This window comes from Branchiostoma lanceolatum, chromosome 4, assembly GCF_035083965.1.
Source record: "Branchiostoma lanceolatum isolate klBraLanc5 chromosome 4, klBraLanc5.hap2, whole genome shotgun sequence".
NCBI lineage: Eukaryota > Metazoa > Chordata > Leptocardii > Amphioxiformes > Branchiostomatidae > Branchiostoma > Branchiostoma lanceolatum.
The window spans coordinates 24,245,857-24,270,180 of NC_089725.1; the positions used below are offsets into that span (position 1 = coordinate 24,245,857).

At 41.1% G+C, this 24,324-nt stretch overlaps 1 protein-coding gene across 1 annotated transcript in view; it reads right to left on the minus strand.

Moving 5' to 3' along the window:
* Positions 1-26: 26 nt before the first annotated feature.
* The window catches only part of LOC136433540 (son of sevenless homolog 2-like), a 32,592-nt gene continuing 8,294 nt past the window's right edge, over positions 27-24,324 (minus strand). Inside the window, exons 4-29 of the mRNA XM_066425851.1 lie at positions 23,191-23,274; positions 21,623-21,703; positions 20,787-20,888; positions 20,552-20,659; positions 20,170-20,313; positions 19,673-19,783; positions 19,104-19,202; positions 18,774-18,824; positions 18,464-18,540; positions 18,071-18,201; positions 17,501-17,686; positions 16,770-16,887; positions 15,428-15,511; positions 14,822-14,952; positions 14,049-14,253; positions 12,074-12,230; positions 11,472-11,573; positions 11,072-11,127; positions 10,773-10,872; positions 10,315-10,404; positions 9,778-9,870; positions 9,205-9,322; positions 7,736-7,908; positions 3,499-3,615; positions 2,773-3,061; positions 27-1,894 (exon numbers count right to left, since the gene is read on the minus strand). Of these exons, the coding sequence (XP_066281948.1) occupies positions 1,518-1,894; positions 2,773-3,061; positions 3,499-3,615; positions 7,736-7,908; positions 9,205-9,322; positions 9,778-9,870; positions 10,315-10,404; positions 10,773-10,872; positions 11,072-11,127; positions 11,472-11,573; positions 12,074-12,230; positions 14,049-14,253; positions 14,822-14,952; positions 15,428-15,511; positions 16,770-16,887; positions 17,501-17,686; positions 18,071-18,201; positions 18,464-18,540; positions 18,774-18,824; positions 19,104-19,202; positions 19,673-19,783; positions 20,170-20,313; positions 20,552-20,659; positions 20,787-20,888; positions 21,623-21,703; positions 23,191-23,274 (3,384 nt within the window). The 3' untranslated portion in view covers positions 27-1,517. The remainder of the gene's footprint in view (positions 1,895-2,772; positions 3,062-3,498; positions 3,616-7,735; positions 7,909-9,204; positions 9,323-9,777; positions 9,871-10,314; positions 10,405-10,772; positions 10,873-11,071; positions 11,128-11,471; positions 11,574-12,073; positions 12,231-14,048; positions 14,254-14,821; positions 14,953-15,427; positions 15,512-16,769; positions 16,888-17,500; positions 17,687-18,070; positions 18,202-18,463; positions 18,541-18,773; positions 18,825-19,103; positions 19,203-19,672; positions 19,784-20,169; positions 20,314-20,551; positions 20,660-20,786; positions 20,889-21,622; positions 21,704-23,190; positions 23,275-24,324) is intronic.

Genomic DNA, 24,324 nt, shown 5'->3' on the forward strand with positions numbered 1-24,324 from the left:
ATGCCAGAGAAAATGAGACCACACTGTAGATTTTACTGAACCTTGTTTTAATATAAAATTCCAAATGCACAGGCAGCACGGCACTGGGGTAAAAACTGGAGGGTCTACTCTGTATAAAAACATAGAAGCCATGCTGACTGTGGTCACCATAAAACTTACACATCCAGATTTTGTACTTGTTGAATAACATCAGTAAAATTGCTACTTGTACATAATGTCATGTCTTCTTCTATTTACATAATTTTCTTGCATGAAATAAAATCTACAATTAAAATGCATACATAATCTCAACACTTGCACCTTCAAATTGCTCTTTAAGTACACTTCTGTTCATATGGTACAACCACAGACTCAGTTGTTGCAGGTCCTAGTCACTCATATTGCAGTTAATCATGATGACACATTATTCCATGTATGACTCCAACAAAACTTGATTGGTGTTTCAAAAACAGTGTGTCCAGTCGAGTGGTGTGTGGCAAAAAATTGCAATCTATACTAGAAGTTTCTATTGAAGGATCCGGTTTTTTAGATGCCCCCCCTCCTTAATCTGCCTAATTTCAGTATAGTCCTACTATTTGCACAACTACATACTGGACACATTGAGTACCCCCTTCCTTTAAAGTTGCATGGTTTGTGACACAGATAAAGATCAATTCATAAATTGACAACTGCTATGCAAACTGGGTTGATATTTACTTGTGGCACATGCTCATTGGCCAGAAATGCGTCTAATCATCTCTACTGTTTGCTGTGACTAGCTGTGACCCTCTCCCTTAAGTTTTGAGCTGAGGCTTGACTGACTGATTTCAAACTTTGTACACTCTGGTTCTGTACTTTGTGGTAGAGCTTGTTCTATTTGTCTACAGCAGAACTGAAAATGGCTTCTGTCCTGGCATGGAAACCAAGATTGTTCCCATTCTTATGAGGACTTGGAAGGGTTGATGGTTGGATCCACAACTGTTATTATGCACATGCAAGAAAGGAAAAAACAGCATGTGCCTGACATTTCTAACATGAAAATAGACAATCACAATATTGACAGATGTGGATGGTTTAGCCCCTAATTTGATTTGGATCACACTGTCTTCATTGCACAATAAAACAGTGTCTGGAAAATGAGGTTGAGACTATGAGGGGATACAGTACTTGTCACTGGAAGTAGTCATGACATTTAGTTCAAGTGGATTGTTGATGCAGCTTTGAAGTAAGTGAGTTGATGACCACATTGTTGAAGCCATCCTACCATTCATCTAGGGTGCTAAGAGCATACACTGATCTTTGCGATGCAACACCAGTGACAAAGGAAATCCACCTGGCTTGTAGGCGAACAGTGCTGATGTCCATCAGTCTCTGGACTTCTTGGGGTGAGAGTACTCCAGAACGTTGTATCCTGGCCACAAGTTTTCACCACTGCAGCATGGATGGATGGAGTGCACCTTGCATGACTAGCACAGGCCCCAGTCTGCTCTACAGTCTTACTCTTCCCAAGACCATGAGAAGGGAACACACACTGGTCATCACTGCGCATGTGCCTGGGCATGTGCCTGCGCCTGTTTGTAGGTCTTGGGCGGCAGCTCTGGTGCCAGCTGGGGCACATGTCCGACAGGCGACATCGGCGTGCCGCCATTGATACCAAAAGTCGAGGAGGTTCTCCGCGGGGGCAGAGGAGGCCTGTGGTCAGGCACAGCGACAGGAGTTCTGGGGGGGAGGTCAGGCACTGGTAAGGGAGTCCTAGGGGGCAACTCGGGGGCGTCCGAGGATTGTGGAATTGCACGAGGAGTCATGGGCGGTTCCTCGCGAGACGAGTCCCGTTTTCTTGTCCGTGGAGGCAGTGGCGGAGGACTGGCATTGTCGGAATCAGCCTGGCGGGGGTGTTTTGTTGTGGAGGAGGGATCTGAAAGGGCACGGAACAAAGCAGGATCATTAAGAATGATTTAATTCAAAATTCATTAAGCAAATCTTTAACATGTCATGGAATCATAAGCTACTTCAAACAAATGACAAATTCCTACTCCTCAGTTCGTGGCATCAATATCACAATAACCAAGCAAGAGTATTACTAGAATTATAAAATCTTCAATTGGCATCTACATCAGCTTAACTACTGGAATGAATTATTACATACATCTGTATGAGTGACATTTGCAAGTAATGAAGTCAAGGCCACTTGACCAGTAAGAGTTTAGTGGGCCTGACTGGCCTTGCTTGGGATAATAACAACAAGCAGAGGAGTCTACCGTATCTACCATAACATCTGTACACTTCGTGTTACTGCCCTTTGACATGGGAGCAATGATGGCCGTTTTGACGACACAAGAGCCGTCATAAGGTAATAAATGTACAATGAAGCGGTAGACGTTGCAGGAAATACAGTAGACTTTTTGTCGACACATGCAGGTGTGAGTAGATCAGAGCAGTAGGACGGGAGTGGGTCCTACCTGGCGTGATCAGTACAGGAGCAAACACACTGTTTAGACCTAGCAGGTCAGAGCAGAAAACAAAGATTCTTCACTAACAAAAGCAATGCATTTCACATCGCATGGGATAAAAACAAGGAAAGAAACAGAGTGCAAGGGAAGTTGACAGTGCTTACAGGTTTCATTCGAAGGAGAATAAAAAGGAGGGTTTCCAAAGTGCAGAAGTCACAATGTACCTGACATGTTCCACAACTACCTTGTTTTCTGCTGCTGATATGTTGTTATGTTAATTGAAAGCAAGAGGGCAGATCTTACAATGGCAGAGCAGGACTATAAGAGTGGAGCCTGGGCTTACTTTGAGCTGGTCCTGTCGGCGGGATCTGCACCGAGGCAAACACACTGTGGTCGAAGCCAGTGTTGGAGGGCGGAGTGAGGGGTGTCCGTGGAGACGGAGGCGTGTTGACGTGCGGCGTGGTGGAACCTCCTGCGTCGTCGTCGTGAACCTCGTGGTAGCGGAAGGATCTCGGCTCCTTGTCCAGAGGAACCAAGTTTCCGCCGCCGCGCAGGGTACCGGACACTGACATGTGTCGCGAGGAGCTGGGCTTGATTCCCGGGGTTTTCAGAGGGTAGTCTGTTTTCCTTTGCTAAAGATAGACAAAATAGCAAAGAGAGAAAACATCAAGACAATATAATAGGGATAAATTATTCCAGAAACATTTTTAATTGATCCTTTGAACAGGAAGTTTTTGCCCATGGGCAAAATCTTTAATTTTCAAAAGAACCCTTGTTCCTTCCATTGCTATTGTAAGGATTTTAAAGGAGCAGCTGACAAAGCATCAGAGAGAGATGATCAGACTAAAAATTGCTTGAGAACAGCTATCATCGTCAAATCTAAGCTAGCAAAATGAAAACATGCTATCTTAAAAATTCTACAATAGAAGTGTCATAAGATAAAAATTTCCAGGAACACATTGACTAAAGATCAATATCAGAAGTAAAAAAACACTAATTGCTTTAACACCACCAAAATTGCAATCCCATTTTATGCTACAAGCTTAGCATTGCAGATTAATCCACTTACATATTTAGGGGGCTGCTTGGCGTTTCTGGGCTCAATCTCCAGGGACTGCTTGTACAGGTAATCATCAAACTCCTGCTCCGTCCTTTCTTCAAGCGGATCCAGATTCTCAAAGAATCTCTGAGGAATAAAAGACAACATAGTCAGCATGAGGGCTAAAATGACTAACCAAACTCCTACACAAATATCACATTAGTAATTAATTCTATAAAGCATCCTTTCAATTATCTAGCCGTACATAATCTCTGCTTATGCAACCTAAAGCTGAAAATCTGTCTAACGCATCATATAATCATCATTAAACACAGCAAGATCACAGCGTGTACCACTGCCACCTCACCCCATATTTCCCCCGGCCCAGGACATGTCCCACACAGCAAGGAATATAGCAAAGCTTCAACATGAGGCTGGAAACCAGTAGCCCTGTAGTCCCACCTAGACCAACTGAAGTCCTACAGTACTATGGCGGCAGGAAGCACAATTATCTGTAACGTCTGAGTGACTCATCCCGCCTACTTCCGGACTTCCGCTGGAACAAATCAATAACATCCGGAACAGGGCTCATACATATTCATCCATCTTCCCTTTGTGCAATTACTTACTGTAATTCTTGATTCTTTTAACGGTGACTTAATTCTAGCTACTTTAACAGTCACTAGTCGACCGCTAAAATGTCATCATCACAAATATTTGATCACTAACATTTGAGACAGTGATGTTTGTTCCCACCGATAGAATTAAATGTAGTGAACTACTCCCTTTCCCCCAATCGCTAAAATCACCAACTGAAATATTAGATGGATTTACAGTACAAAAGGTCACCCACAGAAATGACACAGAAAATTCAACACACAGATTTATGTGGAGAAACCATGAATATCTTCATGTCAAGAGAGAGCACAGCCAGTGATAACTTTGAAATGTGACTGACATTTCAGACGTCATCACTGGTGATATTACAGAACGTTTGGAATTAACTGTTAACATCTGACACTACTGTGAATTTGTGGCCAGCAATTTCGTACCTAGATTTTTAGTAGTAGCCAGTGATAAGTATGAAATGTGATTGACATTTCAGACGTCATCACTGGTGATGATACAGAACATTTGGAATTAACTGTTAACATCTAACACTACTGTGAATTTGTGGCAAGCAATTTTGTACCTAGATTTTTATGAGATAAATGACTGATGAAGATCAACTAACACATACACGGTCCAAATCTAGCATGCCTATCTGACGGAAATCCTTCATATCAAGCACTCTTGCTGGATGAGTCATTTTCTATACTTATACATCTTCTAGCATCCAGACTGATCCTAAATAATTCAACACAAGTACATATCACTAGAGTCACTTCAACTTTGGGTTGTCATAAAGCAAGACAGACTGTAGAAACTGAAGGTATTCTGAACATGTGAAGGAGCAGATGAACTGACTCTCCTTGAATGTGGACTTCATGGCTATCTCTGAACTTATCACACGTTGGTACAGAATACTTGATTTCCTTTATGCTTGGGACATCTAACTGGCTGTCATCCTTGGAGATATCAAATCACATTACAGGAAGGCTTTAAGTATAGACTGTCTAAATCAACCTTGTTATATACTAGATTGGCACATAAGACCTACGTTTGGCAGACACTTGGGATGACGATGCCCCATACCAACAATGCCACCGGCCCGCAGACTAACTCCAATCATTTAGACTCTGACATCAGGTGAAACAATCCCGAATACAGATCCGAAGCAGGCAGCAGTGCAGAAGAAATGTCACTAGCCAGACTAAGTAATGATCGGTGGGTGGATGGATTGAAGGGAGGCATCACAGGAAGAGCCAATGATGTCAGAGGGATTAAGAAATTATAGTGGTTATCAGCATGTGGGTGGAGTGTGTGGGCGGTGCGTGTGCCGCAATCATCCACTCGCCTCTTCAATGACATCAGCACACATCGTGTATCATAACCACTTCCCTCCTCCCTACACCGGGGACACTGGCCCTGATCCTCAGGGTTCTGCCCATGGTGAAGGCTGATCTTAACCGGGGACAACCAAGGTCAGGGTACACTGGGTAGGAGAGAGCAAGAGGCTGTGCGGTGGTGCAGAAGGCGGCAGATCTGCCATGCCCACTTTCCTGCCTCAGCCTTGGTTCTGCTCGTGTGGGGGCGGGCCTGCTTTACCAAACTCAAATCAAATGATGGAATATATGATCAGCTCGGGGAATACACATACTATATCCCTGATTACTCAATGTAATTCTGTGGGCAATCAAGACCATATTTTCTCTGACCGATGAACCCCTTTTTTTTCCTTTAACGTGGTTAAGACAATTACAGAAGACCAGGATAGCAATTTACCCATCTTCGCTATGAGAATTCCCTTACTTCCACCATACCCTGCACACTTCCGAAATTTATTGTCTCCACCGGCGGAAAGGGGGTGTTTGAATGACGTCAGGTTGCAGCCTTCAGCCCACATACCAACGTCCTGGGACGATATCTAGTATGAATCTAAGATCCACTATCTATACACTGTCTCCACTTGTCATAGAAACAGTACAAAGTACAAGACTTGTATGATGACGCAAGTAGCTTTAAACTTACAGGAAGATTTTTCCATGACCTTTCAGAGCTTCTGCATTTTCTAACTTGTATGACTACGCAAGTAGACTTTTCCATGACGTTTTTTCCATGACGTTTCAGAGCTATTGCATTTTCTATGGCTAACCAATGATAATCAGAGGCACTTCAGAAGCACAATCATAAGATTAAGGAATCCTTCAGCTAAAACATACCAGTACTATAATTGTTGTTGTTCACACATAACTATCAAACTTCACAGTGTTATCTTTATCATCTCAAATGCATGTACTTCCCAGCTCCCTTCATCTACCAACCCTTTGGTAAGAAGAGGTACTTATCATTTACAATCAACAATAGAAGATTTCATTCAAATTCAAGGGCAGGGAATCTATTAAAATCAAGCAGTGACAAAATACTGCAGTATTACTAAATGTGCTACTGAAGAAAAAACTTTATCAACATTTGAAACTCCAATTCAAAGCATATGTATTCGTACTTTCTAGTAGTTTGACAGAGATACTGTACATATCGTCTGTCTTCTCAGCCACGACCAGTACAAGAGCTCAACTGTTCATTTGAGCTCAACTGGTTCAAGATTACTTCCACCTTCACAAACTTGATTGCTCCAGCATTGACACAGTAAATCAAATTACAGTAAAATCAATAGACAATACGGCTGATTCTGGTACTGCTGGAGCCCCGTCCCCCTCTAAACCCCTCCCCATGAGACCTACATGTACAATGATGTCCTGTTCCACAGTTAGACGTGCTTTATACTGAGCGCGGTTTAACAGAACTAGTTCACTTTAACCAATCTCTGCCGCTTACCGTTACCGGTCTAAAGAGGATAATCCGGTTTTTCCACAAACTGAACCATTCCACATTCCAACCCCAGTCTGGGCCGCTTCAGCGGGGGGCCGTGTCGGTTCCTCTCTGTGTGTAAAGAGGAAACCGGCTCCGGTGACGCTTAGGAGGTCATGATAATGATATGCTAATAAGCCTGCGCTAGCAATAGAAGCATATTTTCCTCATTCTGAAACGTTTGTGCAATTGTCATTGAAAGTTGTCGAATGCTTCAAGTGCAATGGCCTGCCACCAGTGGCTGCTTCTTTGGTGTTCTCCTATGACCCAATCAACATGCCCGGCTTGCAGTACCGACAGCGCGGCGAGGGCGAACGCCGGCGGGTCTTGCCCGTCCCTGTACATGCGTCTCATCCTCCTTTTTTTGTTGGGCGCGTACGCAGCGTCTCATATGCAAGAAAACGCATGCAGCAAACATAATAAATATGAACTACTGCGAGACGAAAATAATAAGTGGCTCTTCTACCACCATTTTGAATCGAGCGCGACTGTAATATCTTGCGCCACAGGTGGCGCACTGCACTTCCGCCTGTAGGTCTAAAGACAACCGAATCGGTATTGAACCGGTTCGGATTATTCAAAGCGCGCCAAGTGTAAAGCGCGCCTTAGACAGTACGGTTGGTTCTGGTACTGCTGGATCCTCCTCCCCTCCCCCCTCCTAAACCTGCTCCCCCATGAGACCTACATGTACCCTGATGTCCTGCTCCACAGTTAGACAGTAGGGCTGGTTATAGTACTGCTGGACCCCCCTCCCCTTTCTCTCCCCCTCTAAACCCGCCCCCCTGTGTTAACCTACCCTGACGTCCTGCTCCACAGTTAGACAGTACGGCTGGTTCTGGTACTGCTGGATCTCCCCTGTGATCTCAGCAACTTTTCTTCTCTTGCTGAAGTTGATGATCCCGTCGGGGTAGTTTGGGAGGAAGTCTGGGTTGCCTTCTTCTGTCTTAAGTATGTTAGTCAAGTACATGCCTGAGGAATAAAGGTAACAAAATCATATAGGTATACTAGTATTTGTCAAAAAAATCACACTTTGCCTAACACATCATGGAATAGGGGCAACTGAAATACATTGTGGCCCTGTTGACGTATCCTATGATGTGACAGCACAGGGAACTGCAGGGAGGGTAAAAAATGCAATTTTATGCACAGCTCTGGCCTCTACTATGTGGATAGATGCTGTTGAAGAATCATGTGGGTGTGACAAATTTCAGTCAAATATTACTTCTATTTCCTAACATTTGGACACAGTTGGTGAATACATAACCATGTAGATTAGATAAAGGACCCTCTCTGGTAAGTGCACAGGCGTGCGTAGGCGTAGTTTGGGGGAGAAGGAAAGCATCCATGAAACAGTGGGTGGACTCTGATCCAATCAGTGTGAATAAAGGACGGTCAAGGATGGCACAGCAGAAAATCAAAAGTGTTGTTTCTGGTTCCTTCCAAAGAGTGATTATCCAGCTTCCAAAGAGTGATTATTCAGCTTCCAAAGAGTGATTATTCAGCTTCCAAAGAGTGATTTTTTAGCTTCCAAAGAGTGATTATTCTGATTCCAAAGCACTGCTCTTTTTTTAATTTGATACAATAAGAGCAAGAAGCAGTTTTTTTTTGTATGCATGATGAGTACATGTATGAATTATTAGAATGCTAACTATGTGATGCTGGGTACATACTGAGTTACGTGAAACACGAATATGACAAACAAAGCAAACAATATTTCACACAGTGAGGCCATGTTGATTTGATTATATGGATGGCATCCTCTGGGAACCCCAAAACTGATGTGAGCGTGCAAATGAAAACAAAAAAAAAGTTGCCTTTATTATGAAATCTACATCGTCAGGAAGGATCAATAAAACTTAACAAACAGGGTATAGTATACCGAATGATAGATTCTTCATTTCTGTTCTTTCACATCTTCTTTTTAGAAATTGCAATTGGTTTTGGCATTCTACAACAATAGTTTCCATTTTCCGATTTTTTTGTGTGCAATTTATAGCATACATTTTCTCATTTTGCAGCTGCTTTGCATGATTTACAGTATGGCCAAAAACGTTTTTGTTATTTTGGAAAGGGACAAAAATTGATGCACACTCGGCTGTCATTCACATAATCAAATCAACATGGCGTTAGCAGAGTGACAAGGGATGGAGCACAACAAACACAAGACTGAAACATGACCTGATTCAATTTTGCAAGATCACTGATTATTACTGTGAAATGATGGCGACTCTACATGTAAATCATTTTTTTTTTTGCACTACTTACCAAAAAAAGGCACACATGGTGGGTTGATGGAGCGTAGCTTCTCAGTGTACTTCTTGTAGTGATCAGCATTTAACTCCTTGGCAGCATCCAGGGCAGCCAGCTTCTTCTCAGACACTTGCTGTAAGAAGATTGCGGAGGGTAAGCGGTAAAAATGACCGACCTGAGAAAGCAAGCCTTATGGACTGTAAAATCTGTACAAATTGTCAGTGAATAATCACAGCCAACTACAACGGTATCCAAAATACTCCATAAAAATTACAAAGGATGTAGAATATATGGGGATCAAAATAGCACCTCCATTATGCAGATTTAATAGTGCAGGTAAAAGTGGAGTTGTGTGCCAGGCACCTAACCTGCATTTGTTCGAGCCGGCTGGTTCACAATAAACCCACTTCACTAGGATCACATACATGTACAGCCTGCTGCAGCCCCAATACTGTATGTCTTATATTTTTCTAGTATGCCATCACACAGGAGACTTCAAGATTCAAACTGGTACTACTAGAAACATCTTTAAAACACTGCTTTTGGGCAGACAGAGATGTAGAAAGTGAGTGTTACAGGTAGTCTCACCTTAAAGGTGTGCTCCAGCCTGTGTACTGCTGCTGATTCCAGCGCACTCACAATCTCCAGGACTCCATTAAAATTGTTCAGTTCCTGGAACACCTTTATTGAAAACAGAGTAAAACAGCCATGTTAAATCATCAGGTCAATCAAAAGATAATTTTTTTCTCCTCCTATGTCACCTTTCTTTGACAGAAAAGCTTTCTGCATCCACTGCATATTTTCATCATATCTGTTTACTGGTATGTCACTTGTATTGAACATACATGTAGCTATGACAAGTATGTATCTAAATTACCTTGTTGGGTCACACTCCAAGGACAAGCATGTAGTAATTAACCCTTGGTATGCTACAAAATTTATTCGTTTTCAAAACAATTTCTTTCACGGAAATACATTGAGAGACACACAAGAAAATACACAGGAAGAAAAAAGAGGGCATTATTGACTGGACTAACACTGCCAGGGTAAAGGCAAAAAAAAAATGCATGCCAGCATGCTCATGGTTACAAAAGATGTCTCAGGGTTTATGCATAGCAAACTCACCATGAGGATCTCTATAACTCTTGACAACATGGCCACCCTTTCATCGATGTTGCGAGCTTCCACGATGCACCTCTCCATCCATCTGGTCAACTGGTTACAAAACACAAAGCATACATCACTAATTCTAACCCAGGACAATTTTGTAAGGTATGTTGAGCTGTAGCTAATTTGTAGTGTCTTACAAAATGCAATGGTGTCTATCTTAAGATATACTGTAACAAAGCAAGTCTGAGTACATTGGAATTAGTCTGGCTAAATCACACTACTAGCAGTCTTTCCACTGTGGTCAGGTCCCTTGGCAAGGGGTCCAAACATCCTGATAGTGAGAGATTGTGTCACACAGACTATATTGGAATATGTCATTTTCAACTTCAGTCATTCAGTCTCTTCATCTTATGATAACTGAAACAAGGAATATCAACTTGACATGTCTGAGAAATATTTATTATGTTGCTTACACATGTAGAGTGATGGATCATCTTGAGTAAGTTAGGTGACGTCTTGTGCTTGTCTTTCTTGGTCCAGACACTTCCTACCAACTCGGACGGCTTCACAGCTCTGAGGAAGGACAATAAGACATGCTATGTTAAGCTGCAATGCATTAAATTGCCTGACCAGGGCTATACCATTTGGCCAAGTGTATATACAAGAGGCTTATAGATAAACAGACAGTTTTAGCCTAAATTCTGCAGTTGAAGCAGACAAAAGTGGAATATTCAAACAAGACTTTCTTTGTTCTTCTAAGCGGGTCACTCACCTGTATAAATCAAACTCAAGTAACGTCAACTGTCTGGCAATTTCTATTGGATGGAGCTGTGGAAAACAGTAAAAAAGATTTTTGTTAAGAATTGAAAAAATACATGAGAGAGCACTATAAAGGAGACATATCTGTTAATACAAATGTTGAGTTATGCGAATACATATCATTATGACTCTGATGAATGAGACAAGTCTCTGGCACAACTGACTACTGCTTTTAAAGATGTGCAAGATTTGGTGGGTCAGATAGATTTAATATCAATGTAATTTGTAGCAGCTGTAGTCTTACAGACCATGAAGAATCTTGACTTCTAAACAAAGTAAGCTTGCCCATTGTATGTGTGCACCATGTCTACACTGTGATGCACATACCAAGACACAGGATATCATCTACTTACCGTGAGTAGCTCAAACTGGTCAGGTGTCCTTGCTATATACCATTCTATGGAGGGTGGGGTTCTTTCAAAAGTAATTTCCCTGGGTACATTTTCACATGATGTCTGTAAATAACAAAAAAACAAATATTTTTTATAACAAAAAGAGGAAGAACGGAATATACATGTACTCCAAGAAATTATGGTCCTTTTTGGCAATGTAGGGATGGAAAGGCAACTCCAGATCTCCAATTTGCTACTTGATGACCTGCATGTAATTCAGCATAATGAGATTAAAGTAATGGCTCAAAATGCAAATTGCTTTACAGCACTTAATACAAAGTGCAATTACATGCAGTAGAAGAGATTCACTGGTTTGATTTCTTGGATAAACTGTTGCAGTTGCATTCTAAAATTCATGTTCTTGTAGTTAATACATCAGATTCTTAAAATATAATGTTGGAAGGATTGGAAACATGTTTAATATGGAAAGAACCTAGAGACTCCATCATGTATCATAACAAATACAGTACTAGAGGACTAACTTTGTTTTAGCTAAAACTCTGTAAGAGTATGATAATACATGTGCATGTAGATAGATTGAGATAGATCTAGAGATCCCCCACCTGTCGCGAAACTATCTTAGTGATGGAGTCGACCCATTTCCTCATGGTCTTCCCTTTGACCCCCTCGATGAACTCCATCAGCTTGTCCAACAGCTCTTTGTCTCGCTCGAAGTCGTAGAAGTGGTGGTCTACCCAGTGGCGGAACACGTTCAGAACCCTGCAGAGAACGCACATAAAAAACACACCAGGCGGCTGCATCACTTTTATTGTCGCAGGAAATATTTGCCCGAGGGACGGTGCAGATTTACAACCAGGGCTTAATGGGATATCTATCTCACTGTCTTTATCATGCACACAGCGTACAAAAGTGATGGTGTGATGAAATAAATACCCTCGACGAACGATTCAGAATACCACAAAAAAAGCTGCTCTGATAATTGACTCCATTTCAGAATAAAGGACATATCATAATTTCAAGGCCATAAAATTCTTTGGTTTAAACAACTCTTGCAATTAAAAGTAATTTTGGAGTGCTAAAAGTAATATCAAAGAGATGGGTTGTGTCTTTTAGGATTGAGTGCAAGAGACCTTTGCAAAAAAAAAGCAAGTAGTATATTTGGTCTCTGACTAGTACTACTAGTGATAAAAGAGAATAAGATTAGAAGTTATGACAACAGGGGCACACCATGATATGTACAGCACAGCCCTGACCAAATCGCCAGATCTAAGGTTTCACTGTTTGGGATCACTACTCCATGCATGAGGGGTCATAGGTCAGGTCACCAGGTTACCCAACGATCTGTAATTGTTCTAACCAATCAAAGGGTAGCGTAAGGTCGTTATGCAGACTGGTGGAAGTCTGCTGTCATTGCCCAGGAAAGCTGGGAGGAAGGTTTTGTATTTTGTCAAATTTACTGGAAGGTAATAAGGATAATAGCTGGGTACAACAGACTGCCTCTATCTCTGTCTCATCAGGGGTCCCTATCCACCTAATCTTCTTGCTTTGACAAAGGAATCTCCCAATTAAGATCAATGATTGACAAGCAGCATTATATACATGTACATTGTATATAGGATTTAAAGCTACGGCTTGCAGTCTACAATCTTGAAGTAACGTTTTCTGCTTGCAGTGAAACTTATATAAACCATGACTCCAGCGACATTGCTACTTATGTAATGTGGGTTTCATCTAGTATAAGTACAAGTTCAAGACTTTAGCTATATATTTTCATTCCACCATTTTCAGCTGCAGTTTCAGTTTTATGTTAAGGTCTGTAGTTTCTTTTCTATGAATTCTTGAATCTTATAAACCCTAGGATTGGCCGTTGTTTCATGAAAAGTTTATTTGAAAGCCAGGGACCATTAAGTTGTTTTAAGCTGCATTTGTCGGACTCCACATTTGCCTGTGGATAGCTGGTGGGTGTAGCGTTCCTTTGATGGGGTTCAGGCATTGAGTACTTAAAGTAGGAAACTTGGCAACCACAGATACACATTGCATACAGACATTTAAATCATCAACCCAAAATCCCCTTACTTTCCACGGTTCCACCTTTCACTTTTTAGGATTTCAACACGACATTTCAGAGTCATTCAAAAGTTGCCAGAGGCAGAATATCTACTGGTGAGGGATTTTAAGGACAAGTTGGGACCTTGATGTTTCAGCCTTACTCAGAACATTACTTTTTTGTGACATTTTACTTGACTCTTGGTAATGCTGACTCTGTGGATGGATGTGGGGATTGGAAAATGCGCTTTTCTCAGAGACACAAAGCCATTAAAATGTAACGTTGCACTATTTACTCCCCTGGTGACAATCGTGTCTGCCGTCTTAATGGAAGAGGGAGAATAGTCTACAGGTCTGGCCTACACTTTTCCACATTTATGGGCACCACAACACACATGTACATTTTATACATCCATTATTTTTTGGTTGCATACCAGTATTACAGGGATTTCTTGCACAAATGGTGCAAGTATATCAGACAAGCTGCATTAACATCTGCATGCATGAAATAAAAACTGTCCGTTTGCTGACCTGAGTTGCACAGGTTGAGCGTACTCTTTCCGAAACCTCTTCAGATCCTCTCGGACAATCACTTCTCCTCTGTCAATAGCAGCCTGGTCTTCGGGGGTGGGGAAGGGTTCAGGGATCTCAAATCTTTCTATAAGGAGGTCTAGCAGCTCACAAGGCTTGCTGATGGACCGGTAGGTGGTCAGGAACGTTCTCACAAAGGTAGGATCTGAAGAATCAAAGAGACAACGGATACACATTCAAGCGATGAACATTCAAGATAATCACTTTTGAATGTCTACCACTTCCTGAGTTCCATTTACTGATACTATCAAAGTGTGGCACTTCTTATGTACGAGCTCTATAGGTAAAAAAAAAACTTTCACATGACCTTTCTTTATCATATGCTGTACTGGGCTGTGCTACCTTAAATTTCAGCTCCTCAATACAACTGCTTAGATTCTGTCCATATAGATTGCTCCAGGGCAAGTTTATAGATATTTTGGATGGGAAAACCCTGATGCAGTACTGTAAATCACTTTAATATAGCGGCAGGAACATATAGTGGTTCGGGGAAAATGGAGTAGGTCACAGCACTTAATATCAACGGTGGGAACAGACATTACTGTCTCAAATATTAGTGATCAAATATTTGTGATGAAATTCTAGCTGTTGACTAGTGACCGTTGAATCAGCTAAAATTAAGTGACAGTTAACAAATCAAGAATTACAGTATGTTGTGTGGTACTTATGATTCACATGGCCTGAAGAATCTGTTCCTGGCTCTACTAACCCACCTGCATACATGTGATATGTGAGTCTTTCTATGAGCTTGATGAGCGAGCCGCCCTTGATGACAGGAACCCCCACCAGGGACTGCTGATTGTCCTCAAACACAATGTTGTCTGGCCGGTCTTCCATGGCAAACCTGTAACAGAACATTTCACATAAGGAAACATGAAAGGTGTTTGCACAGATACGTACATTGACATCCAAGAGTATCATTCAAAAGTACATGTGTGAGAAATATTCCATACTAGTGTAAGCCAAAGGCCAGTCCAAAATGTCTAGTAAAAAATCAGACATTTAGAATGATACTACAATGTGACATTTAAAATACTACAAAACTTGTCTCACTGACATATCAATTCAGATATACAGTGTACACTTGTCTTCATACTCATTCTCAGTCACTGATGACTGATAGCTGTCTGAAACATCTGACCCTTTAGAGAATTTATCCAATTGCTTTATTTATTTTGTACTATCAAGTAATGTTCTACCTGGATGTCTAACTTTCATCCACGTACAAAACTTGTCATGCCAGCTAAGGCAATTTTCTTTACTTCGCAATATGGTTTCCTCAGCAATCATGGTGATATCTGTAACTACGAAATACCCACCTATACTGAGACTCGTCTGGTAATCTTAAGGGTTGTTTCTTTTCTTCCTCCAGTAGTATGCTGTCCAACATTCTCTCCAGTGTACTGTAGTGAGAGAGGGAAAAACAGGTCACCAGCTGAATTCTACTATAAAACATGTGTAGATATTCTCTGTAGCAGGATGAAACAATGTGTAGTACTACGTAATTTGGAAACTGAACAGCAACCCACCACAAACACAGAAAGGGGAAAGTGTCACAAAGCAGAAAGAAAAAAGGACAGAACACAAAGACAGATGAGAAGATGTGTAAGTCACCTTAAATGATGAGGCTGCTGTAGTAAAGATATTGGAATAGCCATGCATCCATCCATTTTGCCTTCAAGTTAATACGAAAGCTATGGGATTTAAAAGCCTCTATCGGCAACATTTTCAACCATCTTTTCATTCACAATACTTACAAAAATAAGATCTTGTTCAAACATTCACAGTGCACCAGTTGCACCATTTCTGCTTACTGAGCCTTGTCTGCTCCTTTGTTACATTTGAAAGTATGTATATTTCAAGTCAGTTAACATTTACATCTTGTCCATTTTCAACATATAGGAACCAAAGCAGGTTTCCACAAACAGTTTGCAAATGACCGCCTGATGCAAATAGCAGAGATGTTTTCACACATCATGGGGCAAAAAAAAAAAAAAACCACGACAACGCGTCCTTGGCACTGTGTCTGGTCTGGCTTGAGTTGTCATGGGAATAATTTTGTTTGCCCACTGCTCCCAGCAATCTCTGTTCATCCCAGCATGCCAAGGGAAATGCTTTATGCCTTTTCTGCTAGAGAGCCCAGCTACATTATGGTGGTATGGACTAATGGAGAGGAACATTAGGAGTACCTGTATGGTGAACTGTCACACAGGAGACACACACAGGTGTACAGACAGAAAAGCATCATGGTCATATCGGAAGAACAGGGAACAGGGTAACAGGCGGGGTGGAGTGAGGTGAGGATAGCAGCAGAGATAAGTGACAAGTCAATAGTAGAAAACAGTAGAAACAAGGAACAGAGGAATTGAAAGACAGAAAAGGAGAAAACAGTGAAGGTGTATGTAAGAAAAAGAATTGTACTGTCAAACCTGGATTCAGCAACTACTCAAGGGACCAAGGCAACATGGTTGCTGAAGACAGGCGTTTTTTAGGACAGGGTGGGGTTAACCATGCCAAAATGGACAGGACTGTTTTAATGTGGCTTGTGACTGGAGGTGGTTGTCTGCGCCGGGACCAGGTTTGACTGTACTTAGGTACGGTAAATTATGATGCATTGGGTGAATGCAGCTTTGCTTTCCTCTTTGCTCTAATCTTACTTACCTTCTACAGTGCAGAGTGATCAGTGCAGCCATCCAGTTGTTCTTCTCATCCTCGTTTTTGGCAAAGAAGATCGTGTTGGGCTGGTCTCTGGCCACAATCTCAAAGGCATGTTTTATTTCTGAAGAAAAAAAGAGGGACACAATTTTTCACTTAATACATCAGATTCTATAAAGGCACATGCATCTGGATAATTATACAATCTGTATCTGGGTAGTCAACAGTATTAAATCAACTATACTTTACTTGTTTCTAAACCATACAATAAGGAACTATTTGGATAACAAATTACTAACTACAGTTGCATGGTAGGGTAAGATTCAAACATAACAGACTTGAAAGAACGGCTATGAAAGAACCTTAGAATAAGTGAAACTGTGAGAAAATATTGCATCCTTTAAGTACATGGTTACATGTAGTATCATTGCTAACACTGTTATGTGTTTTTGTGATACCATGTATGTGTAAGGATACCACTCCGTGTTTGTTGGTCTATTAGGACTTTAATCATGTAATCTGTATCTTTCTCATAATTTGTCTGACCCTCACCTCCTCCCTCATGACCTTATTTTTTTTAACCTTTAGCACTTTAAAGTAGCCATTTGGCACCCAATTCCCCATTGGTTACAGAGTTAGGCAGCAGGTAGAAGGTTAATGAAAAGCAACCTACAGGCTGACTTGAGCTTCCCATAAAGAAACAAAGGTTCAAACAAACAAACAAGACAGTGACCCACCATCGCAGTCCTCCTTGTCGTTGATGACTATTTTCCTCATGAAGAAGGTCTCCTTTAACCGGTACTCTGTGGCGTTGCCTGTGACTGAGCGACGCTGGTTCGGCTTGCACGCCAGAATCAGGCCGTCGAACAGGAACACATGTCTCTCTGTCGCCCTGTTCTTGCTAAACATTCCTAGTTGTCCATCTGTGAAAGAATAATAGTAAGTACACCATCTAAATATTGCTTGGTTTCAATATGGTATTGACATAGGGTGAAAATGATATTCTTACATATCAAGTTTCTCTGCTTTTTAATTCAAATCCATATTGTCTGAAAAGGCACTACAGTGTATTCCTATGAGTGACCACTATAACAACATTACATTTTGTCAGACATACTGCTGACTCAAATATTCCATAAAACTCTTCATTTGAAAGAACAGTCAGCCCAAAAACAAAAGAAAAAATTCTTCAACAGTTTTGTCAGTGCTTGTACATTGTCTATCTGACACAGTTTATACAACTTGCATACATACATTCTTATACAGCAGAAATACTACTAGTATGGAAAACTCTCTGATTTTCTCACCCATGATGAACTCATTGCAGCTTTGCCCTATGTCTTTGCCCTCCCACCCATCAATGCTCTTCTGAATCTCATTCAGTTTGGCTAGTGACGATCTATTCCCCGGCCTCCGCTGGAATCTGATTGAGTAGTCCCTGAAAATACATCATAAGTCAAGTCTTCATCCACATGAGAGATTGCATTCAAGTTCAACAAGAAATCAGCTATTTTCGATCAATTTTAAAAACACCACAAAGGTATTTGAAATATTTTTGCGGATATTTTCAGCCAAGAACAATGCAGTAAACAAATGTGATAGTGTGATAATATTGTCCATGTGCAGCATTGCAATGTTAGTTTATACCTGGGCAAGGTTTCTAATGTCATCCAAAGTAGGAGCTGGAACTCCAAACCTACCCTGGTTTTCTTTTTGGCAACTTTCCTTCACATATTCTTTCTAGTTGTAGCTGGAGTGGTCTGAGTGTACCATGTGCCTGGTGGGAACAGAAAATAAAGAACACATTTACTTTGAAAAAATACAAAGACTCATATTCACAATCATAGTGTGGTATCATAATTTTTATCAAGAATTGTTCTAAATATCCCATCAAAAAACATTGCTATCTACATGTACTCTATCACGGGATACCAATGCAAATGTCTGGTGTTACTCTACAAGATGCAGATTTATAACGATAAGCACAGAACAGTGCAGGATGGTACACACCTGTTCCAGGCTTTCTTTATCCTCCTCATCTGGACAGGTCTTCAATAGTAGCTACAGAACACAAAACAGACTGGTCAGCAGGTGTGGGGAGTTACAGCATCTGAGACACTTCATCTCTCTTGATGGATAAATGTGTCATCATATAGGCTGAGTACACACTATGGTTTTGCTCATTTCATCTAGTACTCGATTAACTGTGGTTATCATTCTAATAATCAGGTCAGCTTTGCCTTTTAGCATAGTTCACATTTACCATTTTGTCTTAAACCTGAGAATTTCAGAAAATTATGTTTAAACAAAAAAAGGTGAAGAATATGCCATTTCACCTACCTTTATAACCTCGAAGTAGTGCAGACAATGGTAGATGGGTTCTAGCAGCAGCTTGGGCAGGACATACTGAACAGCCTCCTTAAAGCCTTGACTTACAGACTGTAGGAAACAGAATATGATGTAACATTCGTAGTACTGCAGAGGAGTGAATGTGTTTTCCATTGGTGCTCACACAGAATGGTATCCAGCAGCTAGTCTTGGTTAGGGATTTATCATTTGCCAGCGTTCCCTTGTTTACCTTTTCCCCAAACCATTATAACAGTTGAAGCCCTTCAAAACTTATGTGAAAAAAAAACAAGCCTGCGGTTCAGTGCATGAATGACTTTATCTTGTGGCTTATATTTGAACGCATAGTCTTCTTAAGCACCTGAAATTGCAAAAAAAATTATGAGAACATAAAAATTCTCCCTGCTGCCTAAACTGGCAGCCAATACAAATCTGGTGCCAAAAGGCTCCTGCAGTAAGGAGAAAGTAAACACTCAGATGGCATGTACCCACAGTTTGATATGAAAAACACTTTATCATGACAAGACACAGGATACACTGCAGCTAAGAATATATTGAATTACCTGAAAAAACAGGGCAACTTTAGGTTTGACCAGGACTTGACTGTGCCTCTGTCTGCTGGCCGGACTCATCATGTCCTGAGCATAGGTCAGGTACACATCAAACTCTGCATTCTGGGGAGGGGGGCACACGGGCAAGGTCAGATAGAGGTCATTGCATGGCCTGCATTAATCCTTTACAGACAGTGAGTGAGCTGTGAACAGCCTCTTTTTCAGCACAAAGGACAGCTCAAAGAATCAAATTAAACTATCCACATTTCACCCCATTTATTGTCACATGCCTTCCTGTACCCCAAACATTCACTACGACCATCAACAAATAAAAAGAGCAGTCAGAAAGTACCCAATCCAAATTGAAGAGAGAAAATATTTGCCTTTCCCTACAATGTGACGGACTGTCCTCTAGCATCTTCAAATATTAGCCATATGATGAATTTACTCATCAGTAAGGTTTCTATATGCTCCTCAGTGCCCTTCCCGCTATGCTTGCAGACACCTACCTCTGCCATCTCCTCGAAGCAGCCTCCTGCCGCAGCAGCAGGGTTGTTCTCGTCTGTCATCTCCATGGTGTCCTCCAGCAGCCCCAGGAACGTGATGGACAGCTCATGGACGTCCAGGATGTTACTGAAGATCTGGTCCAGGTCCTGGAGGGACAGGGGCAGTTAGACACCAGCTTATATGGTTGGGCATTGTTGTTGCTAAAAATGTGTTACTGGTGAAAGGAATGATTGTTCAACTGGATGTCTCTTCAAGTTTCTTTGGATTCTTCATCATCCAGAGTTCACTAATCAGCGTTAACATGAAAAACAACTTATTGAATGACAGTATATACACTGTTTTTTCCAGTTATGAATCAATCAAACAATGATTTACAGTACCGACCTGCTCTGAGAAGAGTTTGGGGTTTACAGCCATGGGGTCTCTGAAGACCTTGATAATCATGTTGAGGTCCCTGATGTACTGAGTCTCTTCCATGATCAGTTCCTTCACCTGTGGATGAATAGAAAGCACAGGTCAGGCCTCCATGCTGCATCATGGCTGTACAAAAGTACATTACGTTTTTTTTTTTTTCAAAATCAACATCACACAACACCAGGATTACACAACGAGATCTCACCTGCTCCTCAAATGACAGTGACCCCCTGCGGATGGGCGGTGGTTCCTCTTCCACGTTGGACAGGCTCATGTCCTCATCTTGGTGGAACATGTCCATGAGAACCTGAGGAGTGTGGATAATTGAAAACATTGCGATCAGTACAACATAGACAAAAATGTAACTTCTAATTTTCTGAACCAATTTCTCAATAGATTTTCTTGTACTCTTCCACATTGGAAAGCCTCATTTCCTCAACTTGATGGAACATGTTTATTAGAACCTGGGGAGTGTGGATGATTGTAAACATTGCCATCAGCACAACTTCCCACAATCTAACTTCTTATTTTCTGAACCAATTTATCGTGAGATTTTCTTGTACTCTTTTATATTGGACAGCCTCATGTCCTCATCTTCATAGAACACGTTTATTAGAACCTGAGGAGTGTGGATGATTGTTATTATTGCCATCAGCAAAACACACATGAATCTAACTTCTTATTTTCTGAACCAAGAGATTTTCTTGTGATGTGGGCAAATGATAACCTTATGAAGTTGATTTTAATGCATTCCATCAATCCAGAAGCCACAATCATAGACTGCTGACTTAACTATCAATCTGAAAGCCGGTCTGTACTATCTTTACCCTGTGCACTAGAGTCTAAAGTTAGCTGAAGTTTGCCAACAAGGCTGACACTCAGGCTACTGGTCTACAGTTCACTTAGGTTTGCAAATAAGGCTGACTCAATGTACATGCTGAACCAATAAATAAATAAATAAGTAAAACTGACTCAAAACATAATGATCTACAGTTATACCTTAAGGTTCGGAGTTTATAAGGAGCACGAGAGGACTCTTACCTTGTCTGCACACATGGCCACCTTGATGTCCTGACATGACATTTCTCTGTGCCTGATGTTCTTCACATAGTTACCTGCCAACTGCAGAAATGGGAAAATGTGAGCTGGGCTACATAATTAACAATACCATAGTACATATGTCTGGGTAGAGATCGGGATCTGGCGGAATCGCTGATTCTAGATCTACAGTAGAGTTCCTAATCAGAGTCTCTGAGACTCAAGATGCTAGGAATGTGTAAGCAAGGAGGTTTAAACCGCCTTGGTGTAAGGGCGGTCTCCCATTCATAAGCCCTGAGTTTCAAGTCAATCCATTGATCTTAAGTGACATAAATGGAAGTTGAAAAGTTCTCTCTTTTAAAGAAATTTCTTTAAATCTAGTCCAATAATCTAATCCAATAAGGATCTCTATTGACACTTCAATCGGCAATTCTGTCAAGTTGCCATCTGTACCCTGACATATAGAATTACAGCAAAAAATCAATCTTTGTTGAATGAACAGATGCACATGGTGCATCAAATGCGATGAAAAAGAAAAAGATCTTCACCTTTAAAGGAAGCCAAAAGGTATGGTCGGGAATCCTACTTTGCTATGCTAAATATACCAAAAAGTATAGTCTCCATCGAAATTACATTAGTCCGTCATAATTCACCGGCGGCACCGCTATATTATCAATTAAAAAAATCGCGGCATACCCCGCCGCCCGGTGACCTCGGTTGACCTCTACTGCCTCGTGACCCCTCGTGACGACCGCATGACGTCACAGGTCTTGCATTCAGTGGTAGGGCGGATATCAAAGTCGTCAAAGTCTTCATTTTCAACTGGATTCTCTTTAATCTCCATGATCTAAGTCTTCGGAGTTCAGACAGCAATGTTTGTGAGGCACGCGGGCAGCTAGCAAGTGGGACGCTCAGACCTGTGACGTCACGCGGTCGTCACGCGGGGTCACGAGGCAGTAGAGGTCAACCGAGGTCACCGGGCGGCGGCATATGCCACGATAATTAATAATATAACAGTGAATTATGACGTACTAATGCAATTTCGATAGAGACTATACTTTTTGGTATATTTAGCATAGCATAGTAGGATTCCCGACCATACCTTTTGGCTTCCTTTAAACATCCACTATCTACAGAAAGCCAATAAAACATGTACTAAGCAAGCTTACCCTGGCCTGACAAATAAATAAATAAATAATATTTTTATCTTCAGAATTTCCCTAGCGATGTTATTACTTAACATTTGGTATGCTATGTGTGCAACATTTATCACCATCGTTTCCAAAAATACTTCACCAAGGACACTTAACATAATATACTGTAGGGGGCTTCATTGCAGTCTTTACTTCAAAGGCACATCCTACAGTTGGTAAGGTTTCACATTTGGAAGACTAAAGTTGGAAAAAGGGAAGCTAATTTTAGCTACAAAACCTGAAGCTGGAGCCAGCATAACAAAGTAACCATGCTGCATGTTAATAAGTCTCAGCCAAAGCTACGGTGAAAACAATTCTTGCTCATAAATACCTGCCCTATAAATAGTACGTCCTATGAATAACTAAACGACAGCATACCTTTAGAATGTCAGCAGAGATGTACTCCAGCACAGCCACGATGTACAGGGACACCTGCTGGTCAACCTTGTACCCCAGCACCTCCTGCAGGGATAAGCACATTCTGGCTTTCAGCAACAATCAAGGGGGCTCTTTTAAAGATGTCCAGGTCATGCATTGTAGACTTAAACCCCCAATGCCTGGTACATTGTACTGGCACTGAAAGCAGTGGAAGGTATTTTCCAGCATTACCACCCCATGAACAGTATAGAAAATGTATTGTTTCCTAAAAGTATTTTTGAGTGGAAGTTATTGTCATAAGAAAATACATCCTATTCATTAGATACATGTAGATTAATACAGTGACTAGCATTGGACAAACAGGGTTGTTTGACATATTACAAACTGCCACAAGGTTAGTCTGTAAAGAAGTTCTGCATTTGTAATAGATCGTTTTTGACAGGACAGTGTTTCTACATCTTAGTTGGGATGAGTTAATGAGTTAATGGTTACCTGTTTGTAAAAAAGAGTACTTATTTCTCGTCCCAGCTATGGAAAATTTGCTGTGATTCATGTGTTCAATTTTTATTTGTTGAACTTGAGCCTGCATTTCGAACCTTCAAACCTTACAACCTTTTAGTTGTAAGGTTACTTTTGGAGTTTACCAAAATTACAAAAAACTGTATATTGTAAGTTACATCCCAGGGATGGAAGAGTAAGCAATGGATGGAATTTTTCCTTTATTTCCAAGTAGAATTATACTATCTTCATAAAATTTTCCACACGTAAGATTTTGTGTGCTGACTGCATGCTGTCCTTTAAGTGCCGCTTTACACGTTCAATTTTATGATATTGGGACTGGCGATGTCGGGATGGCAACAGCTTTTTCTGCCATGTGAAGAGGACTTTTATGGCCGCACGAAGGCTTTTTGCCAATATCGCAAAAATTCATAATGACTGCTCCGAAGTATTCGTACCACACCTCAGCGTGAGTCCCCGATAGCTTCAGCATGTGTATAAAGCCAACCTTACTCTACATCTGTGCAGTATTTCCATATGCCTGAAATTTTACAGTCACGAATACATATACATCCTTGTAGCAGGTTGGAAATGGGTCTGTCTGAAAGGTGATGACCTTTCTACATGAAAAGGGCT